At 46.3% G+C, this 26,697-nt stretch overlaps 1 protein-coding gene across 5 annotated transcripts in view; it reads right to left on the minus strand.

Annotated features, from left to right (window-relative positions):
* Positions 1-26,697, minus strand: part of hipk3a (homeodomain interacting protein kinase 3a) — a 244,886-nt gene that overhangs the window by 29,832 nt on the left and 188,357 nt on the right. For 4 of the 5 annotated variants that reach the window (XM_052029055.1, XM_052029052.1, XM_052029054.1 and 1 more), the window contains 9 exons: positions 21,560-21,679; positions 20,693-20,779; positions 18,407-18,591; positions 16,516-16,675; positions 10,792-10,915; positions 8,990-9,114; positions 6,339-6,463; positions 4,807-4,974; positions 1,147-1,449 (listed from right to left, as the gene is read on the minus strand). In XM_052029055.1, the coding sequence (XP_051885015.1) occupies positions 1,147-1,449; positions 4,807-4,974; positions 6,339-6,463; positions 8,990-9,114; positions 10,792-10,915; positions 16,516-16,675; positions 18,407-18,591; positions 20,693-20,779; positions 21,560-21,679 (1,397 nt within the window). The remainder of the gene's footprint in view (positions 1-1,146; positions 1,450-4,806; positions 4,975-6,338; positions 6,464-8,989; positions 9,115-10,791; positions 10,916-16,515; positions 16,676-18,406; positions 18,592-20,692; positions 20,780-21,559; positions 21,680-26,697) is intronic. The other variant, XM_052029053.1, reaches the window with a different exon arrangement.

Raw genomic sequence — 26,697 nt, forward strand, 5'->3', positions numbered from 1 at the left:
TCTGTTAACTTATGTCTGTCCTCGTCTTGCAATGCATCGTGCTACTGTTGCAAAAAGATAATTTTCATGGCATTCATACCCTGGGTACATGTGCTGATGACAATAAACTTGAACTCCAACCCCTCCCACGCAGAAGGCTGCAGGAGCTGGGTGCTTGAAAGACCGAGGCTACTAGTTTGTTCTAAGTAGGAGGAATTGAGGGATGTGGAGACAAGGTGCAGACTAGCTGTGATTTTAACAGGCAGGCTCAAGGGCTGAATGACTTCCCTAGCACATCATCCACACAACCTGTCGCAGTCCGAAAGACGATTGTAAAGGGACTCACAGTACAGCACAGGAACAGATCCTTCAGCCCACAATGTCTGTGCTGAGCACGGTGCCAAATTAAACCCATCCCTTCTACCAGCACATGATCCACACCCCTCCATTCCCTGCATATTCATGTGCCTGTCTAAAGGCCTCTTGAATGCCACCATCATATCGGCTTCCACCACTACCTCTGGCAGCCCGTTCCACACACCTACCACTTTCTGCGTAAACAAAAACTAGCCCTGCACATCATCTCCCCCTCTCACCTTAAACCTATGCCCTCTAGTATTTGACACTTCCACCCTGGGAAAAAGATTCCGTCTACCCTATCTCATGATGGCCACCAGAGGTTTAGAGGTCACAAATTCGCAAATGAACAACAGGATGTAAAGGAAACTTTATTTTTGTTTACAGCACAATTCAGGCCCTTCGGCCCACAAAGTTGTGCCGAACATGTCCCTACCTTAGAAATTACCAGGCTTACCCATAGCCCTCTATTTTTCTCAGCTCCATGTACCTATCCAAAAGTCTCTTGAAAGACCCTATCGTATCCGCCTCCACCACCGTTGCTGGCAGCCCATTCCACACACTCACCACTCTCTGGGTAAAAAACTTACCCCTGACATCTCCTCTGTACCTACTCCCCAGCACCTTAAACCTATGTCTTCTTGTGGCAACCATTTCAGCCCTGGGAAAAAGCCTCTGACTATCCACACGATCAATGCCTCTCATCATCTTATACACCTCTATCAGGTCCCCCCTCATCCTCCGTCGCTCCAAGGAGAAACCTTATGGAATTGTGCAAATTTCAATTCTTTTCCCCCAAAGTGAACTCACTCTCCTGGTGAGTGGCTCTGGGAAGCCTCCTCATCGTCTGTGTCGCTGCTGATGGTGATGACGCTAACGGCGGGGCTCGGCGAGTCAGCGATGATGATGGTCTGGCGTTGCTGGTTGCCGATCAGGTTGCCGTCCAGATCCTGGCCGGCTGTGTCCGGGCAGCAGTAGCCCCTGTCACCCTTGCCGTTCTGATTGTCCTGTGCCACTGGGCAGCCCCCTGTACTGCCAGTCTTCGGGCTGTTGGTGGTCTTTGGGGAGACCGGTGTCATGTCCTGCAGGCTGCTCTGTGATGATGTATTGCTCCTGTTGGGAAACAAGACAGTGAGGGTGAGTGGGCGTAGGTTCGGAAGGCTGCTTACTCTCCGGCACACAATCACTGACCTCTCGCAGGGGCTCTGTAATCTTCCTTGGTGTGTCACATTTCCTTCCAATCTAAGAGGCCATTCAGCCCATCTAGTCCATGCCGGCTCTCACGGCAATCCCATTCCCCCACTGATTTTTCCTGTGACCTATTCTCACCATCATCTCCAACTGTTTTTCAGGGGAGGGTGGATAATGTGGGGAGAGGTCTCATCCTACTTTATGGCTGCCTTATGAGCGTCCAGCTCCCGTCCCAAGTCAGACTCCAATGTGGCTGACCCTTCACTGCCTCCTCAGTTCAGGCTCCAGTGTGGCTGACCCTTCACTGCCTCCTCAGTTCAGGCGCCACTGTGGCTGACCCTTCACTGGCTCCTCTGTTCAGGCGCTAGTGTGGCTGACCCTTCACTGGCTCCTCAGTTCAGGCACCAGTGTGGCTGACCCTTCACTGGCTCCTCAGTTCAGGCGCCAGTGTGGCTGACTCTTCACTGGCTCCTCAGTTCAGATGCCAGTGTGGCTGACCCTTCACTGGCTCCTCAGTTCAGGCACCAGTGTGGCTGACCCTTCACTGGCTCCTCAGTTCAGACGCCAGTGTGGCTGACCCGTCAGTGGCTCCTCAGTTCGGACTCCAGTGTGGCTGACCCTTCACTGGCTCCTCAGTTACAAGAGTCATGGAGTAATACAGTACAGAAATAGGCCCTTCGGCCCAACTGGCCCATGCTGACCACAGCATCCTCCCTGCTAGTCCCAGTTGCCCGCATTCAGCCCGCAGCCCTCTAAGCCCCTCCTCTCCATGTACCTATCCAAATGCCTCTTAAATGTTGCAATTGTACCTGCCTCGACCACTTCCTCTGGCAGCTCATTCCAGGTACTCACCACCCTCTGTGTAAAGAAGTCACCTCAGGTCTCTCTTAAATCTCACCCCTCTTATCTTGTATCTGTGCCCTCTAGTTGTGGACGGACCCCCCAACCCTGGGGAAAAGACTATGACCCTCCACCTCATCCATACCCCTCAGGATTTTATAAACTTCTATGAGGTCACCCCCTCATTCTCCTATGGTCCAAGGAATAAAGATCCAACGTGGCCAATGTTTTGTGTTAATTAGTACAAAGTCACAATTAATAGAAAGGAATGCCAGCTCATTCCTGCTGGCTCATAGAGTCTTACAGCATGGAAGACTTCCCTTATCTCAAGATCTATTCACTTCAGCAGCTCAGGTCAGCAGATCCCAGATTGGAGGGGTCTCACCTGTGACTGCAAGAGTTTACCAGTTCTGGGCCAGGGTCAGAAGGAGCCGGGTAGATGGGACCACATGGACGAGTTGGGCCAAAGTTGGATTCAAACACAAAATTCCATCCTGGCTTGTAGCATTTAAAAAATGATACTCACCTGTAATGTGTGTCCTTCTAAAATATGTCAGAATTCATTCGGAAGCGTGTTGGTTTTTGTCAGTTCGAAGGGAACTGAACTGTTTCATGTTAAATGGCGGGGTCCTGTGCTTGTTTGTCTCACATTATAGGGGAGTGTCATTTTTTAAATGCTGCATCGTCCATGCCGACTGTGTGGCCCAGTGAGCTAGTCCCATCTGCCCGGCTCCTTCTGACCCTGGCCCAGACTGGTGAACTCTCGCTGTCACAGGTGAGACCCCCTCCAATCTGGGATCTGCTGACCTGAAAGTGAGCTGCTGCAGTGAATAGATCTTGAGATAAGGGAAGTGTTGCAGCAACACTGGAGTTAAACAATGGGCTTGTTGAGGGACAGTCCTATTGCAAACAAGCCACAGGACATGAAACAGTTCAGTTCCCTTCAAACTGACAAAAACCAACACGCTTCCCAACAAATTCTGACATATTTTAGAAACACACACATTTTTTGAGCATCATTTTTTAAATGCTGCAAGCCAGGATGGAATTTTCTCTTTGAATCCAACTTATAACACAGAAGCAGACCATTTGGCCCATCTGGTCCATGCTGGTGTTAATGCACGTCATGGACACCAGCCTCCCCTCCATGGACTCTGTCTTTACCTCTCGCTGCCTTGATGAAGCAGCCAGCATAATCAAAGACCCCACCCACCCGGGTCATTCTCTCTTCTCTCCTCTTCCATCAGGTAGAAGATACGGGAGCCCGAGGGCACATACCACCAGGCTCAAGGACAGCTTCTACCCCACTGTGATAAGACTAATGAACGGTTCCTTTATACAATGAGATGGACTATGACCTCATGATCTACCTTGTTGTGACCTTGCACCTTATTGCACTGCACTTTCTCTGTAGCTGTGACACTTTATTCTGTACTGTTATTGTTTTTACCTGTATTACCTCAATGCACTCTGTACTAACTCAATGTAACTGCACTGTGTAATGAATTGACCTGTACAATCGGTATGCAAGACAAGTTTTTCACTGTACCTTGGTGCAAGTGACAATAATAAACCAATACCAATACCAATAGCAATACCAGTACCAATACCATGCCCAAATGCATCACCACAACATTCTGTTTCTTCCTCCTTCGTACATTCATGCAGCTTCCTCTGCCATGATTCTGGGTTATTCCTCTCTATCACTGTGGGAGGGACTTCTTCAACTCAGCAATTCCCAGCTGAACTCCTTCCCCATTTTAGAGACATACAGCTCAGAGACAGGCACTTCAGCCCACCAAATCCACGTCGACAAGAAAGCAACCGTTTGCACTAATTCCAAACTAATCTCATTTTTTTTATTTTCCCCACATTCTCATCAACTCCCCCCAGATTCTACCACTTACAGTGACCGGTTAACCTACCAACCTGCATGTCTTTGGGATGTGGGAGGAAACTGGAGCACTCAGACAAAAGACCTACGGTCACAGGGAGAACGTGCAAACTCCACACAGACAGCGCTGGAGGTCAGGACTGAACCCGGGTCTCTGGTGCTGTGAGGCAGCATCTCTACTAGCCACGGTGCTGCTCTTTCTTACTGGGCTTGTAAAGGGACTATCATGGATCAGGAAACCGAATGTCTGCAGCGGGCATTTCTTAAATTTTAAATTTTTTAAAATTTTATTTACAGCGTGGTAACAGGCCCCTCTGGCCCAATGGGTCCGTGCCGCCCATTTTAAACCCAAATTGACCTACCCGTACGTCTTTGGAATGTGGGAGGAAACAGGAGCACCCGGAGGAAACCCACGCAGACACGGGAGAACGTATAAACTCCTTACAGACAGCGACGGGAATCAAACCACGATCGCTGGCGCTGTAATAGCGTCGTGCTAACCACTACGCTACCATGCCGCCTCATCCCCCCACACCTTCACTAACCTCTTTTGACAGTGCCTGTTCCTCTTCTTGTTGACAGCACAAGGGTGGGTCCAGACCACCTGAGCGATTCCCACATTGATGGGCTGCGTGCCCGACAGTGCCATTTGATTGGTTAAGAGATGTTGCGGCAACGTGGAACTGTAACGGCTGCCTGGGGCACGTACCTTCCTGGGGGGGGAGAGAGGAAAAGGAGACGGACTGGTCAACCGGAGGAATAAAAACGCGGCGTCCCGGAAACCCCAAGGAATGAATGCTCAGCGCTTTATTCAACCGTGTTCTAACCAGCGTTCTGCCTGGATTAGCGCCTGATTTTAAACAGGGTAACTACACCCCGATCTATTTACTGCTGATGTTGCCAATGGTTAACAAACAACTTCTATCTAAACAGCATTGTAAGGGAGCAAATCGTCCCAAGGTGCTTCACAGAAATGTTACTGAACAAAAACAAAATGGAAAGGGTGCAGAGGAGATTTACCAGGATGCTGCCTGGTTTGGAGAGTATGCATTATGAGGAGAGACTAAGGGAGCTAGGGCTTTACTCTTTGGAGAGAAGGACGATGAGAGGAGACATGATAGAGGTGTACAAAATATTAAGAGGAATAGATAGAGTGGACAGCCAGCGCCTCTTTCCCAGGGCACCAATGCTCAATACAAGAGGGCATGACTTTAAAGTAATGGGTGGGAGGTTCAAGGGAGATATCAGAGGGAGGTTTTTTACCCAGAGAGTGGTTGGGGCGTGGAATGCGCTGCCTGGGGCGGTGGTGGAGGCAGGTACATTGGTCAAATTCAAGAGATTACTAGATAAGCATATGGAGGAATTTAAAATAGAGGGATATGTGGGAGGAAGGGGTTAGATAGTCTTAGGCAAGGTTTAAAGGTCGGCACAACATTGTGGGCCAAAGGGCCTGTATTGTGCTGTACTGTTCTATGTAGCACAGGACCGAGTAAGAAACACGAGGACAGGTGGCCAAAGAGATGGGTTTGAGAGGCTTAAAGGAGAGGCAGAGAGCCCGGGATGTTTAGGGAGGGAACTCCAGAGCTTTGGTGGTTGAAGGTACGGCCACCAATGGTGAAGAAAATAAACGTGTAGGTGATCGAAATACGTAAGATCCTGACAGTGAGTGCGGAAAGGATGTTTCTTTCTGTGGGACAATCTAAAACGGTGGGGGGGGGGGGGGGGGGCACGTTTTTAAAAATAAGGGGTCATCGAGTAAATCAGCATGGAAACAGGCCCTTCGGCCTGACTCATCCATGCTGACCAAGATGCCAATCTGAGCTAGTTCTATTTGCCTGCGTTTGGCCCACATCCCTCTAGACCTTTCCTATCCATGTGCCTGTCTTGTCTAGTTGGCTGGTTGGAGAACTGGGGGAGTTGATGGGCATGAGGAAAAGAATAGATCACAGGGAAATAAGAGACGGGTGGATGGGAATTCTCTGACCGCAGGCGTAGATTGAATGGGCTCTTGTCCGAAATATAAACACAACGGATGAGCTCTAGGTCTCACGCACCCCCTCTCCCGTTTGGTACATACCCCCAGTCGCCCAGCCTCTGTGGACCAGCCACAGAGTCAGATTGTAGCGATGTGGTGGAGGGGGCCATCGCTGTGACTTGGTGCCAGGTGGGGACCAGTATCTGCTGGCTTCGGCTGGACCAGGCCTGCAACAACAGAGGAAAGCTCAGGACAACAACAGCAGCAAAATCCTACACTTACACAGAGGGCTATACCACAGCAAACCACCACTGGATCACCAACGTCAGACCAAGCCGGGGGAGGTGGCGGGCGACCGAAACCTCTGGTAGAAGGCAAGGTGCGGCTGAGATCTGGGCAGGGAATTCCAATGGTTAGGAGGTCCAGTGGTGACATTCAAATGCCAGGGGGAGAAGTCATGGAAGACCTTAAAATAAATACTGAGACAAAGACATCAACAAGACTCTCCCACAAGTGGATGTTTCCACTAGTGGGAGAGTCACAAATCAGGCTTTATAGCAAAAAAAGGGGTGAGTCATTTAAAATTGAGGTATGTAGAAATTTCTTCTCTCAAACATTTTCTGTGTTTTTTAAAATAAATTTTAAGCCTAATCCTCTGACTTCATTATTTGGGATTGTAGGAGAAAAAGATACAATTTTGGAGACTTCTGATCTACATGTATTGGCCTTTATTTCTCTTATAGCCAGGAGGGCTGTGTTGCTTAAATGGAAGGAAGTTACTCCCCCTACTCATGTTCAATGGCTACGGGATGTTATTGCATACCTAAATGTAGAGAAGATCTGTTGTTCAATTTCTGAATCTAATTTAGACTTCCAAACATTGTGGGGACCTTTTTTGAACTATTTTCAAAACCTTTGATTTGGTGGCTAAAGTACAGATATTGACTAATTACTATTACCTGTTTAGGGTGATTTTTTTTGTCTTTTTTTTACCAAACAGCCTCAGTCTTGGTAGTGGGTTTAGATTTTTTTATAATAAAATTATTCCAATTTAATTGTTATTAATTAACTATCATTTTTGTTTATCAATACGGGGTATTGTGATTTTAAGTATGATTTAACACAGCCTCGGTCTTGGTAGTGGGTTTAGATTTTTTTATAATAAAATTATTCCAATTTAATTGTTATTAATTAACTATCATTTTTGTTTATCAATACGGGGTATTGTGATTTTAAGTATGATTTAACACAATGTATTCTGTAGCATTTTGTCTTTTTTTATGATTCATGTACTCTGTATTTTCTATGTGGAATTAATAAAAAATATCATAAAAAGAAAAAAAAAATTTCTTCTCTCAGAGGGTGGTGAATCTCTGGAATTCTCTGTCCCTGAGGGTGGTGGAGGTAGGATCATTAGATATACTTAAGGTGGAGACAGATAAATATTTGACAGATCGAGGAATTGAGGGCGATGGGGAACCGGCACAGAAGAGGAGCTGAGGCCAGCATAGATGAGCCATGATCACACTGAATGACAGGGCTTGCTTGAGGCCTACTCCTGCTATTTTTTTGTGTTCTCGAGACTTCAGTGGCATTCACCTAAAGATATATGTCCAACGTGGACTCTGCCGGCCCCGATCTGTTGCCATGAGATGGTGACGGCGAACCTCTCTTGATCTTATACAACAGAGGGCAGCTTTAAGCCAATTACCATTCAGTGGGTCTGAAGTATAAGTGAGGTAGTGATGGTTATTAAAGGACATTAGTGAAAGGTAAATTGGCTTATTATTGTCACATGTACCAAGGTACAGTTGTTTTGCATGCCATCAATACAGATCATTTCATCCCATCAGTGCATTGAGGTAGTACAAGGGAAACCAATAACAAAATGCAGAATGAAGTGTTACAGCTACAGAGAAAGTGCAGTGCAGGCAGACAATAAGGTGCAAGGCTATGAATATTTTCTTCATTTACAGAATGACAAGGCCAGCATTTATTTCCCATCCCTAATTGCCCTTACGAAGGTGCTGGTGAGCTGCCTTTGGGAACCGCTGCTGTGTGTGCAGACAGTCCTCTGACTGAGCACCGTGCTCTCTGACAAAGCATCAAACCGATGCACCATAGAAAGCATCCTATCTGGATGTATCACGGCTTAGTACAGCAACTGTTCTGCCCAGGACCACAAGAAACTGCAGAGTTGTGGACACAGCCCAGCGTGTCACAGAAACCAGCCTCCCCTCCTTAGACTCTGTCTTTACCTCTCACTGTCTTGGTGAAGCAGCCAGCATAATCAAAGACCCCACCCACCCGGGACATTCTCTCTTCTCTCCTCTTCCATCAGGTAGAAGACACAGCAGCCTGAGGGTACGTACCACCAGACTTAAGGACAGCTTCTACCCCACTGTGATAAGACTATTGAACGGTTCCCTTATAGGATGAGATGGACTATGACCTCACGATCTACCCTGTTGTGACCTTGCACCTTATTGCACTGCACTTTCTCTGTAGCTGTGACACTTTACTCTGTACTCTTATTGTTTTTACCTGTACTACCTCAATGTACTCTGTACTAACCCAATGTAACTGCACTGTGTAATGAATTGACCTGTATGATCGGTCTGCAAGACAAGTTTTTCACTGTACCTCAGTGCCAATACCAATCTATGTCACCTGGAACTGCTTTCAAAAGCCGCAGTTTTCTTGGCAGTAGAATTTGCCTTCCAACAACTACGGACTGAACAGGAAGTACAAACCTGCGCCAATACTCCAGGCCGCAGTTGAAGCGGCTGCATGGTTGGAGCCTGTGTCACGAGAGGCACTGCATTGTCCATTCGAACAGAAAATCCTGTGCGTTTACCTGGATTAGTTGGGATGCCTGCTGGTGGAAAGACAAATGAGTCAGACTGTCCACATAAAGACACAGCAGCCCAACATTCCTCTTAAAGATGAACCTGTTGCCTGTTGACCTCGTCAGATTCTAGGCAGACACATCAACATAAGGGATCCTTAAAGAACAGCACTGTGTTGGTCCCAGCAACAGTCCCTCCACAGCCTGGCTCTTTGCTGTGTGCAAGGACCTTCAGAGAATTACACAGTCGAGGAAGCAGCCATCAATCCAATGGCATCTCTTTGGAAATTTTATCCAATTTGCCCCACTTTTTTCCCCATAGCCATGTTACTATTTCCTTTCCAAGGGCATATCTAATTTCCTTTTGAAAGTTATCGCTGAATCTTCAGGCAGTGCATGGCAGACATTAATCACTGCAGAACAAAAAAATCATCTCTCCCTCTGGCTCATTTGCCAATTATCTTCAACTTGTGCTCTTTGGTTACAGATCTTCTACTAGAAAAAGTTTTGTTCCACATTATCCGATTCTTTATAATTTTGAACTCTTTTAACCCCCTGTAACATCCATTACTCTGAGGAAAACCATCTCAGTTTCTTGACAAAGCTGAGATTCTTCAACCCCGGGACCCTCTGATAAATCTCCTCTGCACCCTTTCCAAGGTCTCGGCTACCTTCCTGAAGTCAGATACTCACAGCTGAACGCCACGCTCCAACTGAGGACTTGTGGTGGGACACTTACCACAGCCAAGCCTACAGTATGTCTCTCTAAAACCCTTGTCACACGTGCTGCTAGCAGGGATTTGTGTGGATGTGTTTCCAAGCCTCTCTGTTCTGGAAGGACATTTGGAACTGTATCATTCAGTTCATCTTGCCCTCGCCATTTTCCCAACCAAAGTAAATCACGCCAGACTTTGCCACGCTAATTTTTTTGTTACGTGCAAGTGAGATGAGACTGCACCAGTGGGAATGGTAAGGGAGTGAAAGTGATAACAGAATGGGGATGGTGCGCAGGTGGGAATGGTACGAGAATGGGAAGGTAGAAATGTGGGCACACTGCGTAAGTGGGAATGCTCTGTAAGTTGGAATTGTACAAGTGGGAATCTTGCAGTAGTGCTGTTCTGCAAGCATCTCTTAAGCTGATGCTGCTCGACCCGCTGAGTTCCTCCAGCAGATTGTGTGTTGCTCCAGATTCCAGCATCTGCAGCCTCCTGTGTCTCCATCATAGGAATGATGTTGCAGTCCAAATGGAAGGTTGTGCTGGTGGGAAACTGTGTGGGTGGGAATGATATGAGAGAGGGGGATGGCACAAGGTGGGGGGTCCCGGTGGGAGAGGGTGACGGTGCAGGGGGAGACGAAACGGTGCGGGGACGGGACAAGGTATAGTGGGAGGGAGGAGGGTGAGGATGTGAGGGACAGGACAGCGCAGGGAAGGGTGGTGTGAGTGGGGGGACGACGACTGTATGATGGGTGGGGGTTGCGGTATTAGAATCCAAATCGGATCCAATTACCCCATTTCTCTTACTCTGCCCCAAAGGTCCTGAATATTCCTCCTCTTCGTATTCCATGCCCAATCGCCTTATCACTGACCCTGCTCCCTCCATTTTGATAAGACCTTGGCAGACGCAAGAGGAATAGCAAAACAGTTCAAATTACATCGAGCGCTCTGAGGCAGCGCACAAGCACCTGTCCACCATTTGCCCCGCGTACCTTGAAGTGTGGGTGGGCACAGGATGAGGGTCTGCTGGAAAGATTCATTGCACCCAAACTGAGCGGCTCCCGGCTGCATTGGTACCCCGTGGTGCATCAGGGAAGCTCCACTTGGTGGCAAATGCTGAACGAAGAGAGAACACAGTCAGTCTCATAATTCTGCCCATCGCCGCACAGTGTCACAACTCTGCCGTTTGCCAGCAGTGGACACAGCTGGGGAGTAGGGACTCAGGTGCAACCGTCAGCACCGCACATTCTCCATCGCTTAACACAGAGAGATAGGTTCCAGCATCTGCCGTCCCTTGTGTCCCTAGCAGACAGGTCTTGCTGTACAACATGCTGGCAGGATTCCCAAGCTACGACCCCTTCCATCCATGACTCGTTTGACGGGCAGAAGATTACAGGCTCAAGTTCCTCTCCAGAAACTTGAACAAGTAGCCCAGGCTGACACGCCCTGTGCAGTAATGAGGAACTAATACACCGTCAGAGACGTTCTAGAGTCACAGACAGTCACAGAGATGCTGGAGCTACTAATTTTCAGGAGAATGATCCCTGAATGAACATCACTAATAGCCTGTCCTGGTCCAACCACATTGACGCCATGACCAAGAAAGCTCACCAACACCTCTGCTTCCTCAGGAAGCTAAAGAAATCTGGCATCTCCCCTTTAACCCTCACTAATTTTTATCGATGCACCATAGAAAACATCTTATCCGGATGCATCACAGCTTGGTATGGCAACTGCTCTGCCCAAGACTGCAAGAAATTCAGAGAGTTGTGGACACATTGGACACAGCTCAGCACATCACGGAAGCCAGCCTCCCTTCCATGGACTCAGTCTATATTTCTCGCTGTCTTGGTAAAGCAGCCAGCATAATCAAAGATGCCATCCAACCTGGACATTCTCTCTTCTCCCCCCTCCCATCAGGCAGAAGATACAAAAGCTTGAAAGCACTACCACTAGCTTCTATCCCACTGTTATAAGACTATTGAACCGATCCCTAGTACAATAAGATGGACTCTTGACCTCACACTCTACCTCGTTATGACCTTGCACCTTATTGTCTGCCTGCACTGCACTTTCTCTGTAGCTGTTACACTTTATTCTGCATTCTGTTATTGTTTTACCTTGTACTACCTCGATGCCCTATGTAATGAGTTATCTGTATGAACGGTATGCAAGACAAGTTTTTCACTGCACCTTGGTACATGTGACAATAATAAACCAATTCTAATTCCCTATTGTCCTGGGGCCATTATTATCTGGCCATAAGTATCTATAAAACAGATTATGTGGTCGTTATCACATTATGGGACCATGTTGTGTGCAGTTTGGCAGTTATGTGTCCTATATTGGAGTAATGTTGACAACATATCAACATACAGGTCATTGGCTGCATAGTGCTCTGGGGCTTCGTGGCCATGAGAAGTTTTAGAGAACTGGAAATCTCTTTTAAATACGAACAAAGTGCTGGAAACACACAGCAGGTCAGGCAGCACCTGTGGGGAAAGAAACCAAGTTAAGGTTTCAGGTCAATGACCTTCCGTCAGAACTTTGCTTTTATTTCAGGTTTCCAGCATCCGCAGTTTATGGTTTGCAGCCACTGCTAATTTCTCTTCCTTGTGACAGCGGCAATGTTCCACTCGTCTCTGCCTTCCCTGGAGTGACAGGGAACAGGAGCAGGAGTGAGAGTACCTGTACAGGAAGCAATAAGATCCTGATGCAGAGTTTTGACTGGAAATGCTGACAATTCCTCCCCCACCCACAAATGCTGCCTGACCCGCTGAGTTCCTCCAGCAGATGGTGTGTTGCTCCAGACTCCAGCGTCTGCAGTCTCCTGTGTCTCCAGCAATAAGATCGTGTGTCCTTAATACCTGCTCTGTGTCAAGGGCGAAGCTCACTGATTGACGATTGTCAGGGTGAACAAAACCTCTTAAGCTGATGTCACTCTGTGAGCTTTGCCTTTTACGAATCTGGGAGCAGGTATTAAACCACTGTGAACAGTGGCTGAGTAATTCGACAAAACTGCTCACTTTTGTCTATCGCTTTGCTACCACCTCTGTGAGCATTCAAGAAAAACAGCTGCATATATTAGGCTTCAAAATATGCCGTTTTCCACAGTTATTTCATCACCCTACAGACTAACAAAAACTTAGGACAAAGCATCTGCAGGGGTAGAGGAAAGGTATCTGCCTGCAGGTTCCCTCAGTGAAGACATGGGGTCTGAATAATCTGCCACTTGACACAAGGTGGTGCAATTGAGTAACGTACGGAAGTCTATGTGAAAGCTGTCACGTTCAGAACTTCTGTTAAAGAACCCTCAATACAGTCGTGCTTTCTATCATGCGTGGCACTAAAGCTGCGTCTACTATCAGTTGTAGGGTTCACTGCTTCTGAGGTGTGAACTTCAGCAAGGCCAAACAGCAACTTTCACTCGTACATGCCCCTAAATCTAACACAGCATCCCAAGGAGCTTCACATGAAAATTTTTGAACAAAATCTGACTCTGAGTCACATAAACAAAGGACTGCTTTCTAGAGCACCTCTTAAATCATTTTTAGAACAATAGAGTTTTCAGCCAATTTAGTACTACTGATGTGGCTTATGCAGCAGCCAACTTTCCATAGTGATCTGCTATTAACATGATTATCTGTGTCAGTGACATGGACTACGGAAAAAAAATTGTGCCTGACTCTGGGAGAACTTGGCTACTCTTTATTAAAATAAAAGTTATTTACGTCCATCGGAGAGAGCAGACGAAGCACCAGTTTAATGTCTCAACCAAAGCACAGCAGTGCAGCACTCTCTCTGTACTGCACTAGGGTGTTGGCCTGGCTCATGGTGCTCAAGTCTCGAAAATGGGATGAAGTGTAATTAGCTGACTCAGGAGTTGAGTTCCACCAACCTACTGCCACAGGGTGAAAGTTGAACAGATGACTAAAACAAAAGTAAAAGCCAAAGATCAGAAGTAAAAAGAGAAAATGCTTAGTAGCATTGATGTAGAGGAATCTTGGGGTCCAAGTCCATAGCTCATTGAAGGTGGCCATGCAAGTAGATAGTGTGGTAAAGAAGGCGAATGGCACGCTGCCTTCATTGGTCAGGGCAGTGAGTCAGGAAGTCAATTTGCAGCTGTATAAAACTTTGGTTGGCCCGCACTTGGGAGTATTGTGTGTAATTCTGGTTGCCTCATTACAGGAAGGATGTGGAGGCTTTGGAGAGGGTGCAGAAGAGGTTCACCAGGGTGCTGCCTGGATTAGAGGGCATGTGCTATAAGGAGAGGTTGGACAAACTTGGGTTGTTTTCTCTGGAGTGTTGGAGGCTGAGGGGAGACCTCACAGAAGTTTTACAAAATTATGAGAGACGTAGATGGAGTAGACTGTCAGAACTTTTTTCCCAGAGTAGAAACATGCAGGCTGGGGGTTAACTGGCTAGTGTGTATTAAGATAATAAGATATCTTTATTAGTCACATGTACATCGAAACACACAGTGAAATGCATCTTTTGCATGGAGTGTCCTGGGCCCAGCCCGCAAGTGTTGCCACGCTTCTGGTGCCAACATAGCATGCCCACAACTTCCTAACTCGTATGTCTTTGGAATGTAGGAGGAAACCAGAGCACCTGGAGGAAACCCAAGCAGACATGGGGAGAACATACAAACTCCTTACAGACAGTGGCCGGAATTGAACCCCCAGGTTGCTGGTGCTGTAATAGCGTTATGCTAACCACTACACTACCGTGCCTGCTGCATTGGTGAGTGGTAGAGTCTGCGGGGAGTTGATGAAAATGTGGGGAGAATAAAATGGGATTTGTGTAGGATTAGTGTAAATGGGTGGTTGATGGCCGTCATGGATTTCCGAGCCGTACAATTCTATGACTCCAGTTGCAGTGCTGAGGGGGTGGGTAGCTGAGTGCACAGCAGCCAATGGCTGGACAATGCAAATCAGAGATCAGCAGGAGGATAGGGATCGGGGATGACTGCAGGACGTGAGTTAGGGAACAAACACGGCATTTGATGGATCTTCCCATGCAGCAGCCTCAGTGAAAACTGAGTGAAGGCTGATCAGCAATGGAGAACTGTGTGGACATAATGGGAACTCATTGCGCTGTGGGAGTGTCTCTGGGTAAAAGCAGGGTTATTCTTTGTTTAATTCCCTTTCCTGGAAGGGATGGCAATAGGGCAAATCAATGATTTTCTTATTTAGTCACAGGATGTGGACATCACTGGCAAGATTGACATTTATTGCCCTGATGGTGCTTGAACCTGTTGGACCATTAGCTAAGTGCCCCCTGCAGTGCTGGTGAATGGTATTATATGTTAACTGCACCAGGCAAAGGTAGCACTTTCTATCAGTAAATCGTATAATTTTATTTTCTATTAATTCAAGGAATGTGGGCTTCCCAGGCTGAGCCAGCATTTAATTGCCCATCCCTGGTTGCCTTTGAGAAGGTGGCAGTGAGCTGCCTTCTTGAACCACTGCAGGTGTGGGTGTAGCCACAATGCTGTCAGGGAGGGAGTTCCAGGATTTTGACCCAGCGACGGTGAAGGAACGGCGATATGTTTCCGAGTCGGGATGGGGTGCGGTTTGGAGGGCAACTTCCAGGGGGCGGTGGTCCCCATGCTGTTCCTGCCCCTGTCCTTCTAGCTGGTAAAGGTGGTGGGTTTGGAAGGTGCTGTCTGAGGAGTCTTGGTGAGTTGCTGCAGTGCAGTCCATGAGTTTCATGGTCATGTGCTTTTTGTACCAGAGTTATTTAATAAACTAAAATTAAATATGCCCTCTGCAGTGGTGGTGGGATTTGAACAGAGAACACTACAGCACAGTACAGGCCCTTTGGCCCACAATACGTGCCGACATTTTATCCTGCTCTAAGATCTATCTAACCTTTCCCTCTCACATAGCCCTCTATTTCTCTATCATTCATGTGTCTATCTAAGAGTCTCTTAAATGTCCCTAATGTGTCTGCCCCCACAACCTCTGCAGGCAGTGTGTTCCACGCACCCACCATTCTCTGTGTAAAAAACTTACCCCTGACATCCCCCTTATACCTTCCTCCAATCACCTTAAAATTATGTCCCCTCATAGAGCCATTTTCGCCCAGGGAAAAAGTCTCTGATTGTCCACTCGATCTATGCCTCTTATCATCTTGTACACCTCTATCAAGTCATCTCTCATCCTCCTTCTCTCCAAAGAGAAAAGTCCAATCCAGGCAGCATCCTGGTAAATCTCTTCTGCACCCTCTCTAAAGCTTCCACATCCTTCCTATAATGAGGCGAGCAGAACTGAATGTGAACTGAACTGAAATGAACTGAACCCACGTTTCTGGTTCATTAGGCTAGGGATGTGCATTACAAGCTCAGTAACACACCACTATACCAACCTTTAATTCCTATTATAATGAATTGCCCAGGCTACAGAAGCAATCGTCAGACAGCCTGAATAGTACGACAAGATCCTGAGCATTTCAGGAGAAAAAGGCCACACCACACCAATACTTCTGGAGTGCAGAGTCTCTCGGCACAGGAGGGAGAAGCTATTTATTCAGTGTCTCTCTCTCTATCGCTCAATCTTCAAATATTTATATACATTCTCCTTTAGAAGTTGTCTTGGCTTGTCTAATGCAACATACCCGTGAATAGATACTTCTACAAATTCCTTTCTCCCAACTCTCAGCTGGTGATCGCTCTAATCTGATGTTAACTGGAAGGATACGATCTCTTCCCTTACCTGGCTGTGGACTGAGCCCATTTTATTAAAAGCCACAGTCAGGTTTGCGGCATTGTTCGAGGCAACTGGTCTCATAAATGGCATCTTATTGCGGTTTATCACGTCGTACAAGTTCGGCCTCCACCTGCAGACGTCCATGATGTGGAAACAGGACTTGACGCTGTGGGAAGGAAGCAAACAGGGTGTTAGTTGCCTGGGTCACATACACCTGTCGCACTGCACCCACCTCCTCTTCAAACATCTCATTCTTCAATTAGAAGGAAATGGAGTTTACCTCACAGAAGAAAGCCATTCAGCCCATCGACTCTATAGCCCTTTGCTATAGAATTATGTAGTACAGAAACAGGCCCTTCGGCCCAGTGAGACCATGCTCTCCATCAAGCACCAGTTTACAATCCCATTTTACTCTTCCCACATTCCAATTAACTCCCCCAAGGTTTTAACTACTCATCCACACATCAGGGGCAACTTACAAATTCGCACATCTTGGGAAGTGGGAGGAAACCGGAGCGCCCGGAGGAAGCCCACGCAGCCGCTGGGAGAACGTGCCGACTCCACACAGACAGCACTGGAGGTGGGATTGAAGCCGGTTCTCCGGAGCTGCGAGGGAGCAGCTCCGCCGGTCGCACCGGTGTGCCACCCCTGCTGGAATCACGTCACTTCAAGAATGCTCTGCAGCAACAAAGGTGACAGCGGCAGCGGGCGCATGGGAGCAGCAGCTGCCGCAAGCTGCTCTCCAACTCACGCAGCATCCTGACCTGAGCCGGTCACCAATGCTTCACCTACACTTCATATCACCATCTCTGTTCAGCTTTCAATGGGTATATTTGCAATGATAAATTGTCTGCGCATATACCTCTAATTCTGTCCAATCCTGAAAATTCAGATTGTTAAATAGTTTTCCCAGGGCTGAAATGGTTGCCACAAGAGGACACAGGTCTAAGGTGCTGGGGAGTAGGTACAGAGGAGATGTCGGGGTAAGTTTTATTACTCGGAGAGTGGTGAGTGCGTGGAATAGGCTGCCGGCAACGGTGGTGGAGGCGGATATGATAGGGTCATTTAAGAGACTTTTGGATAGGTACATGGAGCTTAGAGGGCTATGGGTAAGCCTAGTAATTTCTAAGGTAGGGACATGTTCAGCACAACTCTGTGGGCTGAAGGGTTGTAGGTTTTCTACGTTTCTATTTTTCCACACTGGGCTCAAAACTCTCCACAGAACAGCACTGCAGGAGCCCTTTCACTGCATAGACTGAACGGTTGAAGGTGGCAGTGTCTCACCACCACCTGCAAAAGGGAAACTTGGGGAAGGGCAATACATTTTGACTTGTTTACAGAATAAGAAAATCATGATCTGACATTGAAGTCCAATCTGAAATGCTGGTCTGCTTAACTGTAGGCTTGTGAGAAGCAACAAGTATGCTGACATGTAGTAGCACAATCAGTTGCCATCTAACGTAAATCATTAACAACACACCAGCACGTAGAGTGCAGCAGGTTGAATTTGAACGACTCAAGGAGAGGCCAACAGCTGTGATGTTTCAGCAGGGCACGGGTCCATAGACAGGGTGAATGGACTCGGTCTTTTTCCCAGGGAAAGGGAATCAAAAACGAGAGGACATAGGTTTAAGGTGAGAGGGAAAAGATTTAAAAGAGACCTGAGGGGCAACTTCTTCATGTAGAGGGTGGTGGGTATATGGAACTAGAGGAAGTGGTTTAGGCAGGGACAATAACAACATTTAAAAGACAATTTGGACATGTTCAGGGATAGGAAAGGTTTCGAGGGATATGGGCCAAACACAGGCAAATAGGACTGGGCTTCTTGGTTGGCATGGACGAGTTGGGCTGACGGGGCTGTTTCCGTGCCCTATGACCCCATGAGACAGGGACCTACTGGTTGCTGTGTGGAAAGTCCAGCAGGTGCTGCATGGCTACAAAGGGGTGGCTCATCGCCTCCACTGGAGTGATCCTCTTCTCAGCATCAATCAGCAACATCTTCTTCAACAGACTGACAAACTCCATGCGGTCTGCCTTCTCCGCCTGTAGGTCACTTCCCTCCAAATCCATCACCACGTTCACCTAAGGCCAGAAGACAGGTTAAACTTAGCAGCAAGGTGGGGCAGCATGGGTAACACCTTCAGAATCAGAATCAGGTTTATTATCACTGACGTATGTCGTGACATTTGTTGTTCTGCGGCAGCAGTACAGTGCAAGACATAAGAATTACTATAAGTTACAAAAATAAATAAATAGTGCAAAAAAGGAATAACAAGGCAGTGTTCAGGGGTTCATGGACCGTTCAGAAATTTGATGGCGGAGGGGAAGAAGCTGTTCCTGAATCGTTGAGTGTGGGTCTTCAGGCTCCTGTACCTCCTCCCCGATGGTAGTAATGAGAAGAGGGCATGTCCCGAATGGTGAGGGTCCTTAATGATGGAGAAGAGGGCATGTTCCAGATGGTGACAGTCCTTAATGAGGGTCCTTACTGTCTGTCATATCTCCTTACCATGTAGGAGATCATTCAGCCCATTGAGTGAATGCTGGCTCTCAGCACAATCCCACTGTCCCATTCCCCAACCTATCTCCCTGTAACCTATTCTCTCTCACGTCCATTCTAGAGCAGCTCCCAGAGAACTCAAGACCCAAATAAATTCAGTCTCCAAACTTCTATTACCTTTTCTTTAATACAGGAGGATGTTTCTACTCTATCATTCACCATTGACCCGTTTCCTGGCAGCGAGCTGATAAGCAATTCCCACTTAGCTCTCTATCAATGCCCACCAACATTATGGCCAAGAAAGCACACCAATGCCTCTACTTCCTCAGAAGGCTAAGGAATTCGGCATGTCCCCATTGACTCTCACAAATTTTTAGAAATGCACCACAGAAAGCATCCTAACCAAATGCATTATTGTTTGGTATGGCAACTGCTCTGCCCGATTGCAGAAAGTTGTGGACGCAGCCAGCCTCCCCTCCATAGACTCTGTTTACATTTTCCTCTGCTCTAGTAAAGCAGCCAACATAATCAAAGACCCCTCCCACCCTGGACATTCTCTCTTCTCCCCCCTCCCATTGAGCAGAAGATACAAAAGCTTGAAACCAAGCACCACCAGGCTCAAGGACAACTTCTATCCCACTGTTATAAGACTCTTGAACGGACCGCTTGTGCAATAAAGGTGAACTCTTGATCTCTCAATCTACCTTGTCATGGGCCCTTACACATTATTGTCTGCCTGCACTGCACTTTCTCTGTAACTGTAACACTGTATTCTGCATTCTGTTATTGCTTTTTCCTTTGTACTGCCACTTTATCTCTGCTGATGTCCAGCAGCTTGAGTTGTAACTATAGTGATGCCCCTTTGGCTACTGATACATCATGGAATTTAATCCAGACAAGTGTGAGATTATGCACTTTGGGAGGTCAAATTCTGTTAGGACACATAGAGTAAATGACAGAGAACTTAGAGGAACTTTGATATATAGAGGAAACTTAGGGTGCAAGTCCATGTCTCCCTAAAAGTGGCAAGAGTAGTGTAGTGAAGGAGGCGTTTGGTATGATTGCCTTCATAGGCTGAGGCATTGAGTATAAGAGATGGGACGTCCTGTGTTGCAGTGGTACAAATTTGTTGGACTACACTTAAGTATTATGCGCGCAAGACTACAGTTCCGGTCACCACACTACAGAATGGATGTGGCAGTAAAAGAAAGAGTGCAGAAGAGATTCACCAGGATGTTGCCTTTAGTGGAGGGTGATAGTGAGAAGGAGAGACTAGATAGGCTGAGGTTGTTTTCCCTGGAACTTAGGAGGCTGAGGGGTGACCTTTTACAAGTTTATAAACTTATGAAGGGAATAGATAGGTTAGACAATCAGAATCTTTTTCCCAGGGCGGTGAGTCTAGAATAAGTTTAAAGTAAGAGGGTAGAAATTTAAAGGAGATCTGAGGGGTAAGTTTTTCCACACAGAGGGTGGTGAATATCTGGAACGAGCTGCCAGAGGAGGTAGTGAAGGCAGATGCGATTACAATGTTTAAAAGGCATTTGGACAGGTACTTGGATTGGAAAGGAGTAGAGGCCTAATGGGGGCAAATGAGATCAATGTCGATAGGTATCACTGTCAGCATGGACGAGGTGGGCTGAAAGAGCCCATTTCTGTACTGTATGTTTCAGTGATTCTATGACTTACATGCGCTATATCATCCAAACAACCAAAGATATACTTTCTGGCTTCCTTCGATTTCATCCCTGTTTCTGCCTCATGCTCTTCTGGAGTCTGAGAAAAAAAGAATTGAAAGAAAATAGAGAATAAGTATATGACTTGTTAGACAGAGGGAAAATTCCACCAAGATCAGTTTTCTCTTCCGGCTCATTGATTTGACATTGTGCCTCCTGTTTATTTCATTCAAAGGGCAAACTTTCAAGGTAATTGAAAAGTTAAAACAAAAACTGCCAATGCTAGAAATCTGAAATATGAACGGACAATGCTGGAAACACTCAGCAGGTCAGGCAGCATCTGTGGAAAAAGAAACAGACGTAATATTTCAGGTCTGATGAAGGGTCTTCAACCTGAGCGTCTCTCAGAAGTAATGTTGCCTTAAGCCAGCCTCTCTCCTTCCCATTTATAACTCCAGACGCTGGCAGTGAGGCCGCATGCTTCTGGAGGCAAGCAGCAGTTTTTCTTTAACCTTTGATCGTGGATGTTGCTGCCATGCAGGAGTCTGAAACTCAACAATAACATATTTACCAAATGGTAAACTGGAAATAGGTGAGCTGATGTAGGGACCAGACATAGCCAGGGCTTTACTGCCATTTAATTACAATTCAAATCCTGGGTCTGGGTTGTGTTGCAAGAATGCCCCATTAATATTCTCTGTCACAGCAACGTATTTTGGATGAGAATCAATATAAAGAGCATGGCACTCAGTTTTAACGAAAGGAGAACATGAGAATACTGGTTAGAGTAAACACAGACTAGTTCTAAGAAAACAAAAGTCACCTGATTGGAAACAATGCTTTAGGTTTGATTGCAAGACACAGCAAGTTCAAAAAGTACCTTCATTTTCCACCCTGAATATGTTGTGTCGGTCTCTCTGGAGAAGAACCGTGTTGTTTTTGTCCCAACATTTAATAAATGATCTCCTGGTAATCCTTGTGTTTGTGAAATATAACGTATCTGTGGATTGAAAGAAAATTACTCATCATTTCATTGGCCACATACAGTGCAATGTATACAAAGCATAGACACTGGAAGGAGTACATCATGGGAAAAGGCTTCTTTTTCCTTTATTGGTTCAACACTGCCACCTTTCTCAACATCATCACTAAGTCTAAACCCTGGAGCTCTGTTCCAAACAGCACCGTCTGAGAACTTGAGTGTAGCGGTTAGTGTGACGCTATTACAGCGCCAGCGATTGGGGTTCTATTCTGGCCGCTGTCCGTCAGGAGTTTATACGTTCTCCCCGTGTATGTGTGGGTTTCCTCTGGGTGCTCTGGTCCCCTCCCACGTTCCAAAGATGTACAGGTAGGTTAACATGGGTGTAATTGGGCGCCGCGGGCTCGTTGGGCTTGAAGGGCCTGTTACCGTGCTGTCAAATAAAGCTTTTTAAGTTTTAAAATATAGACCACAATTCCAAACCCTTAAGGACATACAGACACACACACATACCTTCCTGAGGCATCATGAACAGGTACAACTAAATAGTATACTCCACTTGATGTGTAAACGCCAATTATTTTACGGAGTTTCACCCTATTAAGTAAATATGTTTCCTCAGACTTTCTTTGAAAGGGCTTTGGATAATGCTTCCTACTAAGTATCTGATCTCCTGGCCTGCTGCTCTTGACATTCTAGAATCAGAATCAGATTTATTATCACTGACTTATATAACATGAAATTTGTTGTTTTGTGGTGGCAGTACAGTGCAAAGACATAAAATCACCATAAGTTACAAAGTAAATAGTGCAAAAAAAGGGAATAATGAGGTAGTGTTCATGGGTTCATGGACCGTTCAGCAATCTGATGGTGGAGGAGAAGAAGCTGTTCCTGAATCACTGATTGTGGGTCTTCAGGGTCCTGTAACTCCTCCCTGATGGTAGTAACGAGAAGAGGGCATGTCCCGGATGGTGAGGGTCCTTAGGATGCCTTATTGAGGCACCACCTCTTGAAGATGTCCTCGATGGTAGGGAGGGTTGCGCCCGTGATGGAGCTGGCTGAGTCTACAACCCTCTGCAGCCTCTTGCAATCTTGTGCATCAGAGCCTCCATACCAGGCGGTGATGCAACCAGTCAGAATGCTCTCCACCGTACATCTGTAGAAATTTGTAAGGGTCTTTGGTGACATACCGAATCTCTTCAAACTCCTAACGAAGTAAAGCCGCTGGCATGCCTTCTTCATGATTTTATCAATGTGCTGGGATGGCAAATTTGCTTCTCATTCTGGGAGAAATAGAGCACTGTTGCCGAAACAAGATTTGGAGAGAGCCTTTGGTATTTGAGGGATACTGTAGCTGCTTTCTGAGTTTATAAGCTTGCAGCAAATGCATCAGTGCAGATTTCCTTTGAAATGGGAAACAATAGTACTGGAAAGGACAGGTTCAACACTTCAACACTTTACAATCTCCCACCACAGAATTACATAGAAGTGTGGTATTGAGGTGCATCATTACCTCCATTCCAATCTGATTCCTTTGGTTAGTGCTTGATAAAGCTGCTGGTTTTCTCACAGAGGCAGTGCTGGTCCTATGAATGCCACAGGTTTCTCAGCAATTATCTGAATGAGCATTGGCCAAATTCAGGCTTTCAGGATGCTTTGAGAGTGCTCCACCGGCAGAAGTTGCAAATGCAACCTGCAAATCATTCTGCAGGCTCCACTTACAAGAGTTTGCGACATTCACTATGCACTCAGGGGGCAGCTTATGGATCCTACATGCCATCAAGGAGCTTTGTATGTCTTGAAGTCGAGCTGTAAGCAGGCCAGAACAGTACTCAGTATGGATGGGATTACAAACCAGAGTGCTGGGAAATGAGGTAAGGCTACCAACTCTGACAATTATACCATCAAATCAAGCAAGTGGATTTCCATCAGCGACATTCCACTGGGTTAATCTGAATTCCCTGAGTTGACATCCCATTGCTCTTTCCAGCAAATTGCATCATCTCAATTCAACACTCCTGTTACATGCAGTGTGGTCAAGTATATACAGAGAAATTATAAATTTAGAAATCCAGGGGTCAGTACTGAAGTGCTTTGCAACATAAATAGTGCCTGGATGTACTTTGGTTTCCTCTTACAAAATATCACATGGAAATTAGCATCAAAGCAGGCCATTCAGCCCAACAGGCCCATGCTGATGGAGACATAAGAGGCTGCAGATGCTGGAATCTGGAGCAACAAACAGTCTGCTGGAGGAACTCAGCGGGTAGAGCAGCATCTGTGGGAGGAAAGGAATTGTCGAAGTTTCGGGTTGGAACCTTGCATCAGTCCCAAAACGTCGACAGTTCCTTTCCTCCCACAGATGCTGCTCGACCCACTGAGTTCCTCCAGCAGATTGTTTGTAGGTCCATGCTAATGCTTATCATCTTTTCTTCCATATTACTTCATTTAACTCATCAACAAGTCACTCCTGATGCAGGGTTTAGACCCGAAATGTTGGCATTTCCTTTCCCCCCACAGATGCTGCTCGACCCGCTGAGTTCCTCCAGCAGATTGTTGCTCCAGATTCCAGCATCTGCAGTCTCTTGTATCTCTCCTGTGTGTTTGCTTTCCCTTAAAGCAAATTCATGTAATTTTCCTCCACTATTCCCTGTGATAGCGAGTTCCACATTCACACCTTTCACTGGTTTATTTCACAATTCCTTTCGTTAGAACTTCAAAAATTCAATCATGTAATGTCGATGTTGCTGGCAGGGTCAGCATTTATTGCCGGTTCCGAATTCCCCTTAACTCGGAAGGTAGTTAAACAGTAACCACAATGGAATCAGGTATGGATGGGTTAAGGACAGTAGATTTCTTCTCTTAAGAAACATTAGTGAACAAGTGGGTTTTTACAGTGGTTTCATAGTCACCGTTATCAACTCTGGCTTTTAATTCTAAACTTAAATAGAAATCTAAATTCCCAGTTGCCATGGTGGGATTCAAACTTTAAACCAGTTCATAACCTTGAAGACGTCAACTAGATCACCCCATTGACCTGAAACATTAACTCTGTTTAGAGTCATAGAATTATACAGCACAGAAACATTGATATTGGTATAATTGCCGACCCGAGCTAGTCCCATTTGCCTGTGTTAGGCCCATATTCCTCTAAACGTTGCCTATCCATGTACCTCTCTAAGGGTCTTTTAAACACTGTAATTGTACCCACCTCTACCACTCCCTCTGGTAGCTCGTTCCATATACCCACCACCCTCTATGTGAAAAAATTGCCCCTCAGGTCCCCTTTAAATCTTTCTCCTCTCACCACCTTACACCCTCTAGTTTTACACTCCCCTACCCTGGGAGTCTACCTTTCTCTCTTCACAGTTGCTCCCAGGCCTGCTGAGCATCCTTCATTTTCAGTTATTTCAGATTTCTAGCATGTGCAGATTTTTTGCTTTTAGTCCTTTAATTTGGTCTTTTCCAGAAAAAAAGACCTTGCCTGTTCAACCCTCAACATCTCAACAGTGGGATCAATCTGAGAAATGTTTATTGCACATCCTCCGATAGCTTCTTTCATCTTTTTGTAACAGGGAGACCATAACACTCCGAGTCTCTGCAGATTTTGCATAATGTCTCTGCTTTTCAATTCTATCACTGCAGAATGGACCCTAGTGCTTTCTTCACTTTACTGGCACAGAAGACGTCTGGGGCAGATTAGCCATGATCGTATTAAATAGCAGGGGAGGGTTGAGGGCCGAGTGGTCTACTCCTGCTCCTATTTTCTTATGTTCTTTAACTAATGCCCTGGCCATTCCTTTTTCTCTCTTCTACCTTCTGGGAGAAGATATAGGATCCTGAAAGCCTGGACGTCCGGACTCAAGAACAGCTTCTTCCCCACTGCTGTCAGACTCCTGAACCAATCACCTCTGTCACATCCCCTTCCCGGTGGAGCTGCCACGTTCTCCAACCCTTCACTCTACTTCTCTTGGTAATTCTGTTATTGTCACTTTAGCACTTTTTTGCACTTCCTCAGATGTCACGACAATCTTTGCACCTTCCTGCTGTTTTGCGCTTGTCACTGTATTTATTGCTGTATTTATTATTACCATGGACACTGTTTACTCTGTGAGATCATATGAACAAGGAATTTTATCGCACCCTGGTGTATTTGACAATCAACTAATCTATCTGATCAGAATGTCTGCTTTAAGTGATTTTATTTTCAAGCGTTCCTTTGTCCCCTCCAATATTTAGGTTTATATCTTTTAGATCCATTCTATAACTATCACAGTTTGCCTTCACTGGGTTGTGAAATGCACCTGCAACCTGTGGTTTGAGGCTAGAAGCTACTAGGTTGGCGTAGGGGGCAACAAAGGGCCTACAAGTCAAGCTGATCTATTGCTTGCAATTCAGGTCGCCCCATTACAGGAAGGATGTGGAGACTTTGGAAAGGGTACAGAAGAGGTTCACCAAGATGCTGCCTGGAATTGAGGGCATGTGTTATAAGGAGAGGCTGGATAAACTTGGGTTGTTTTCTCTGGAGTGCTGGAGGTTGAGGGGAGACCTAATAGAAGTTTAGAAAGTTATGAGAGGCATAGATACAGCAACCATCAGAATCTTTTTCCCAGGGTAGAAATGTCAAATACTAGAGGACATACGAGGGGGAAAGTATAAAAGCGATGTGCGGGGCAAGATTTTTTTACACAGAGAGTGGTGCTTGGAGCGGGCTGCCAGGGGTGGTGGTGAAAGCAGATACAATAGAGGCATTTAAGAGGCTTTTAGATAGGCACATGAATATGCAGGAGATGGAGGGATATGGATAGTGTACAAGCAGAAGAATTTAATTTGGCATCGTGTTCAGCAGAGACATCGTGGGCCGAAGGGCCTGTTCTATGTTTCTCAGTCAGCCATGAGGTCGAAGTATAATGGGCTGGCTCAGCAACTGCAATGTCTGCACAGGATTTGGAAGTCTTTCAACATGACTACCAGAACATGCATGCTCGTTACTGTGATAAGACTATTGAACGGTTCCCTTATACAATGAGATGGACTAT

Source organism: Pristis pectinata, chromosome 14, assembly GCF_009764475.1.
Source record: "Pristis pectinata isolate sPriPec2 chromosome 14, sPriPec2.1.pri, whole genome shotgun sequence".
Taxonomy (NCBI): Eukaryota; Metazoa; Chordata; class Chondrichthyes; order Rhinopristiformes; family Pristidae; genus Pristis; species Pristis pectinata.